The sequence below is a fragment of the Vicia villosa genome, linkage group LG1, assembly GCF_029867415.1.
Source record: "Vicia villosa cultivar HV-30 ecotype Madison, WI linkage group LG1, Vvil1.0, whole genome shotgun sequence".
NCBI lineage: Eukaryota > Viridiplantae > Streptophyta > Magnoliopsida > Fabales > Fabaceae > Vicia > Vicia villosa.
The window spans coordinates 125,848,391-125,855,592 of NC_081180.1; the positions used below are offsets into that span (position 1 = coordinate 125,848,391).

At 32.5% G+C, this 7,202-nt stretch overlaps 1 protein-coding gene across 1 annotated transcript; it reads right to left on the bottom strand.

Annotated features, from left to right (window-relative positions):
• Window positions 1–3,076: 3,076 nt before the first annotated feature.
• On the bottom strand, window positions 3,077–5,274 carry LOC131616373 (gibberellin 20 oxidase 2-like). Its single transcript, XM_058887690.1, has 3 exons — window positions 4,476–5,274; window positions 3,599–3,920; window positions 3,077–3,509 (listed from the first exon to the last, which is right to left on the bottom strand). Exons 1-3 carry the CDS (start codon window positions 5,006–5,008, stop codon window positions 3,231–3,233), a joined length of 1,134 nt encoding a protein of 377 aa, XP_058743673.1. The 5' UTR covers window positions 5,009–5,274; the 3' UTR covers window positions 3,077–3,230.
• Between the last annotated feature and the right edge of the window lie 1,928 nt (window positions 5,275–7,202).

Genomic DNA, 7,202 nt, shown 5'->3' on the forward strand with positions numbered 1-7,202 from the left:
CTAATGCTAGAAAATCTAAAAATTATTTGTTGGAAAGACAAATATAATATAAAATATTAAAAATCTTCCATCTTGGAAAGACAAATATTTAGTTTCTATTTGCTTCTAATATTTGCTTTTTTCTATTTTTTATTACATTTTTTTGCTTCTATTATTCACATATATTATAATAAAATTGTATTTTGTATTAAAAAATCTTATTGATCTAAATATTTTTACGGGTACCCGACATTTTTCTATATATTTAATTATTATTTTTTCACAGGTATCAGATATTTTTCTATATATTTAGATTATTACTTTTTCACGGGTACCAGAAAATTTTCTAAACATTCAATTATTATTTTTTCACGCCAAACATTTTTCCAAATATTCAATTATTATTTTTTTCACTGGTATCAGACATTTTTCTATATATTCAATTATTATTTTTTCACGGGTACTAGACATTTTTCTAAACATTCAATCATTATTTTTTTCACGGGTACCAGACATTTTTCTAAACATTCAATTATTATTTTTTCGAAAATTTTTCTATGCATTCAATTATTTTTTTTTACAGGTACCATAAATTTTTCTATACATTCAATTATTATTTTTTCACGGGTACCAGACATTTTTCTATACATTCAATTATTATTTTTTTACGGGTATCATACATTTTTCTATACATTCAATTATTATTTTTTACAGATACCCGACATTTTTCTAATAAAAAATATATATCTGAAACAAATGCGCGTCCCGTACCAAAACTTGTACGAACGCAATTTCACACAAAAATCTCCACAATTTTTAACACCTACAACCTTGTACATATTGCACACTAGCAACCATTGTACATACAAGTTCTCCTACACTTACTTCACGTACAGTAACCAAATCCTTCACAATTTCTACACAACCTCTTTCTCAACCTATAAACCATCACCAAAGAACCAAATAATTCAAACATGCATAAGCAACCATTATCAACACCAAAATTCACCAAAACTCTCATTCACACACATTCAAATTCAATACCACAAATAAACATTTTTCAACATACAAACCCTCATAATTCTCCTGCAAAATCACAAACCAAGTTTAAGCAAACAATACACCACAAACTAATACACGATAATCCCTTAAATTTTTTTTAACCATAAACCATATACAAATCCCCAATCCAAACTCTCAACAACAACCTGCAAGTTACAAAACAACCATAATCAAAACCTTTCATCCAACCTTACATCAAGTTCGAACTAAAAACAGCAAAACCAAAAAAAGAAAAGAAATATGGAACGAAGAAGAGAAATGTGAATCCAACCACCATAACGCTGCACACATCTCTGCTGTCGAAAACGAATTGCGTCGTCTATGCTTGAAAACCCACCTTCCACCGTTGATTGTATAGCTTCTTTTTTTTTTATTCTCTTTTGTTGCTTTTGGTTTTGCTTGCAGGTTGTTGTCGAGAATTCGCTGGCTTTTGAAGAAAGAAGATTAAAAAATAAGGCAAATCGACAGCTACCACTACTATATTGAAATCGAACGCACCTCCTCCGCACGAAGCTCCGGCGAAAACTCATCAACCCACGTCAAAAGTCCCTCCGATCTACGCCTCAGCCAAACGTCGCTAGAGATATTACCAAAGAACAAGAAAGACATCAATGTGAGATAGGTTTTTAAGATAAAGCTGAAGTCAGATGGACCAATTTCCAAGCATAAAGCAAGGTCAGTAGTTAGAGGTTTTTAAGAAAAATCTAGTTTGGACTACTTTGAAGTGTTTGCACCTGTAGCTAGACATGAAACAATCAGAATGGTGATTGATATAGCTAGACATGAAACAATCAGAATGATGAATAATAAGTCTGTAGTCACACCTGCAGAAATAAACCATAAGCTCGCCTCTGATCCAGATGGTGAGGAAGTATATGCTACAACCTTCAAACAGTTGGTTGGCTCTCTGAGATACCTGTGTAAGACTAGACCTGACATATGTTATGCAGTTGGAATGGGGAGTAAGTTTATGAATAAACCAAAGTGGTCACATTATCAAGCTACAATCATAATACTCAATTATGTAAAGGAAACTCTAAAGCATGAAATTATGTTTGCATCTGAAGTGTCACATGACTCTGAACTGATATGTTACCCAGACTTTGGCTGGTATGGAGACATAGTTGAAAGAAGAAGCACTACAGACTACATCTGTATGTATCTAGGTGCTTCCATTTCTTAGTGTTCTAAGAAGCAATCAGTGGTTGCAATGTCAACTTGTGAAGCAGAATACATTGTTGGAGCACTGTCTGTGTGTCAAGTTGTTTGACTAATGAATTTGTTGCAAGAACTTAAGTTCAAGGTGAGCAAACCAGCCAAGTTGATGATTGATAACAAGTCAGTAATAAACCTTGTCAAGAATTCAATGTTGCATGGGAGAAGCAAGCATATAGATACAAAGTTCCATTTTTTATGCAACCAAGTTCAGAATGGAGTGCTTGAGGTTGTTCATTGTAGCACTCATAAACAACTTGCAGGTTTGTTGAACAAAACTATCAAGACTCAACACTTCATTAATTTAAGTGATGAAATTGGTGTTGTTGATTTTAATTGGTTGAATATGAATTAAGGGATAATGTTAGGTGTAATTCAAATTCAGCATTTGCATTTGATTAGCGTTTGAGTTTAGCTTGTTTAAGTCTCATTTTCATTTAGCCTTCATTTCAGTTGAAGTATATAAACTAAATCTCATTCAATTTTTTGTAATTTTTTTTAACCGTTTTAGTGCTTGAGAAAATTAGTTACAATTTCTCTCTCTTTCTCTTTCTCTACATCTCTTCTTTCATCTTCTTCCTCCTATGCATTAATGGAGTTTGTTTAACTCCAACGCGACTTAATGAACATTATCAAAGAAGGAGAGAGAGAACACGAAAAGAAAAAAGTCACTCTTCTTTATTAGGTTAAGAGAAAATGAAAGGCAAAAAGCAACTAAAAGAAAGACATTATAAGAAACTCTAACTTAAACAAGCAGAGGTCATAATAAAAATCCTCGCAACAACATCTTTTTGAAATTATAATCTGAAGTTGCCTGGAAATGAAATCAAGTTACATAAATAAATAATACATCCTTGTTCAATTCAATAAATGAAGCTAGCTAGCTAGCAAGCAATAATAATGCAATAAGGAAAAATGCATCTCAACCTCTAACAAAACCAAAACCAAAACCAAAACAATTTGTTGGTAAATAATCAAGGTAAATGGTTTCTAGCATTAGAGGATAGTAACCACTTGGTGAAATTTTGAAGTGTAGCTTCGTCAGCTCTATAGTACTTTTGTGTGAATTGAAGCAATTGTGACCATGTAAAATCAGGATACTCTTTTGTCCCATCTCTATTCACAATATCTTGTGGGGGTCTCACCATTTTGTCTTGTTTTGGACACAAAAAGAATGCCAAGGACCTCCTCTCTTTGTACCTATTAACCACTGCCCTATGCAAACAACTCTTGTATCTCCCATTTGATAATGCCTAAACAAACAACCAACAAATAAGTTAGCACTGAGTGTACTATATTGTTACATATTTTTTGAGATGGCCTATGTACAAAAGAAACGTACCGTGAACGTATCGCCAATGTTAACAACAAATGCATCTGGACGAGGTCTAACCGTCTGCCATTTCTCGTCAGCAAACACATCTAGCCCTCCAACTTGATCTTGATGAAGTATTGTTAATGTTGTTGGGTCACAATGTGGTCCTGTCCCTAATGCAACACTTGGTTCTTGGCATGATGGATAGTAGTTGCATCTCATTATGGAACAACCATCTTCAAATAAGTACTTATAATGTAACCTATCCACTCCTAAGCTTATAGCTAATATCTCCATTAGTTTCATCCCTAACTTCTTCATTGCTTCACAATACTTCTGGAACGCCACCCTGCATATGTTAAAAAATGCAAAATGAGTATAAGGTCTACTTACACCTATATTCTATAGTGTACACTCTGGTCTGGTCTCTCATCTAAAACATTTCGCTCTTAGAGATATCATGTTTGAGAGACTTTATACAATCAGATTTTTCACCTAAAATATTTCGTTCTTACCTACCTCATACTTTAAGACTTGTGTACATTCCAATAACTTGGGCCGAGTTTTGAGCTAGAGCTAATAGAATTCGCCCTCAACCCGTCCATATGAATCATAGTGATTATAAGATATTTATAATTCTTAAATATGGGACAAGACGATATGACTATATTTATTGATACAATTATCAATTAGTGTACGTAGTGTCTCGATAAAAGAAAAAAAAATAACAATAAAAACAAAACATGCAAACAAACAAAAAAACAATGTACGTGTAAAAGCCAAATAGCTCTAAAAGACCAAAAAAGTACTCTATAAACATTGAAAAATTAATATAAAAATTATTTTGAAGTAGTAATATTAAACGTGCATAGAACTCATAGTAATAATATTATTATATTCTTACCCAGTTTGTTTCAAATCTTCTCTCAAAGACGTGGAGTTAAAGTAGTTAGTAACAACAGGCTCAAAGGAATTATTATCATGAAATGGAAAAGAAAGTGTTTCCTTCCATGGCAACTTGGAAGAGAATCTATCAGCATGAGCACCAGAATAGCCCCACATAGAGCCCTTCATCTTACGAACACCAAGTTTCTTGTCAATCGGAAGCTTAAAAAAAGCATCCATTTGATCATAAGCTTCACCAACAAGACTCAAATCAACACCATGATTAACCACTTGAAAAAAACCATGTGTTGAACAAGCTTTAGAGATTAACATGGCAGCATTGTTTGTGGCTTCTTCGTTGCCTTTAAGGAAACCTTCAAGGTCTATCAATGGTGCTTGAAACTCTTCATTTGCGTTTACTAGATACTCTTTTGGCCAAACGAAGTTGGTTGGAACGTTACGTTGTTTTTGTAACCATGTTGGGTCGTAGAAGTGGTTTTGATGGACTATGTCTTGGTGGTTACTAGACACTAAGCAGAGACCAGAATCCATGACACAATAATTGTAGTTTGATGAAATTAAGGAATGAGGAAATTAATAATGATTAGAGACAAGATTGTTGGAGTTATTTATAGGTGTACATGTATAGGCCAAGAAATGGCATGAAATTTGTAGGTTGAAGCATGGAATATAATGCAAGAAAACAAAAAATAGTTTAAAAATTGGAATCAAATTGGTTAGATAAAATAAAAATAAATAAAAATGGAATGGAATTTTGAAGGTCATGCCGCATGCTTGAGTTGAGGGGTTTGTGCCTGAATTCGCACGCTTTTCTCGGTATCCAATTTGGGCAGGATGCTTGATTTTCATTTGGAATCATGATAAGAAACATAGGGATGAAATGGATTGACTAATGCATTTTTTTTCATAAAAATTCTATGATAAAGGATTGAATGTTGCATTAATAATGAGTTGACTTTAAGTAAATATTAAAAATTAAATATAAGCTGACTTTTCCCTATAAAAGTATAAGTTGACTTTTTTCAAGAAATAAATAAGTTGACTTAAACCATATCATAGGATTTGTATGTGCGTAAAATGGGTAGATGGAATGAAAATTTAAAACAAATACTTTTTTATTGCTAAGTGTAAGTGATTCATATTTGTGATCTCTTTTTAATTTTTTTTATTAAGTTGTTTGTGGTTTCTTTGTTATTAATGAAGTAATGAAATTTGGGCCAATTGGTGATTCAACCAAAAATTAGATTTCTGTTTGATTGAATTAATCTTAAAAAGTGCTTTATATGTCAAAAGAGACAATAAAATTAGTGGTTGCTGATTACAACCTATATGTTTTTTTTAAATCTTGTGAATTTGTCAAATTTTAAATTGTAGATATTGCAAATGCAATCCATTTTATACACATAATTAACTATGCAAACTAAAATGCATCAAAATATGTTACATTGTCTAAATCTTTGGGTGCTTATGCACTAGACTTTTTCTATTTCACTCTTTTTCAATTTCATTCAATTTGTCAAACTCGTCAATCTTAACCAAAAAAGTATTCTCCAATCAGCCGATACGCCTTTGGCATGTGTTCTCCACTCTACATATGTTCGTGGTAAAGGACACCCACGTTTTAAGTAAACTTGTACAAAATATCTCATTTTTTAAATTCATCAAATACATATATTTTGGTTAGCTATATTATTTGGTGGACCACTTTGGAGCAGAAAAAAATCTAAAATACCATGCTTTGTTAACTCAACAAAAAATCTATCATACATACTTGCTATAAGATATCTCATTTCACAAAAACGCAGCCACTTTTCACTTGGTGTTAAAATACCAGTTCTACCAAGAATCATAGCTTTTAATGTATTGTTGTATCATTTTGGTTTCTTGTATGTCACCTCCTATAATCTTTATTATGAGAAGCTAACTCTTTGATAAGATGTTGACAGACAAATGTAAGATTATCCTTTTCCAAACATGTTAGGGCTAAAACAACGTGAAATTTGTAGCTACCATCACCCTTAACATATTAATCTTGTTAATGTATTTGTGCAAGAAAACATGCATATCCTTAATATTTTGGTTCTATGTGCTTACTTTCCAACGCTAAAGACTGCTAAAGTTGATGGTAATTACTTTCCAACTCTCTGATGATAGTAACAAAACTTTGAGACTTTTCAAGCCTCGTGTACTAGAAGACTCAAGATTCCATTGCAGTGCTTCTATGATCGATGTATCTAACAAAAAATCTTGAAAGCATCAGAGTTGTGAAAGAGATGAAGTGTGAAAGCTTGTCCCTTCGTGTTTGAGTGACTAGAGTTTTGTGAAAGTATGAAAGTAAATCCTAAGATACTAAAGCAACTAACACACACAGACACACACTCACACTTAAAACCTCTTTTCTAACTATCAAATGTATTAAAATGTGTTCAAGGCCGAGCCAAGTGATTAAGGAAATGCTAGCTTCCTTTTAAAAGCATTTTTGAACTACCTAATCAATTGGGACCTTAAGTCAATTGATTGGAAAAACTTTTTTGAACTACTAAATCAATAGAGACCTTAATCCAGACGATTGAAAGAATCCTGAACGATTATACAATTGATTATGACAGTGACTTAATGACTGCCAACGACTCTCAATCCAATCTTTCCAAAATGGGCCAGAACAAATGATTATTTTTCCTATCCAATTGTATGAGCTTATGATACAATTGATTAGACCATTAAA

Excerpts from the sequence above, each read along its gene's own strand:
- LOC131616373 (XM_058887690.1), bottom strand. The coding sequence starts at position 5,008 with ATGGATTCTGGTCTCTGCTTAGTGTCTAGTAACCACCAAGACATAGTC. Across the intron at positions 3,921-4,475 it reads GAAGATTTGAAACAAACTGG|GGTGGCGTTCCAGAAGTATT; the intron begins GTAAGAATATAA and ends TAACATATGCAG. Across the intron at positions 3,510-3,598 it reads ACATTGGCGATACGTTCACG|GCATTATCAAATGGGAGATA; the intron begins GTACGTTTCTTT and ends TTGTTTGTTTAG.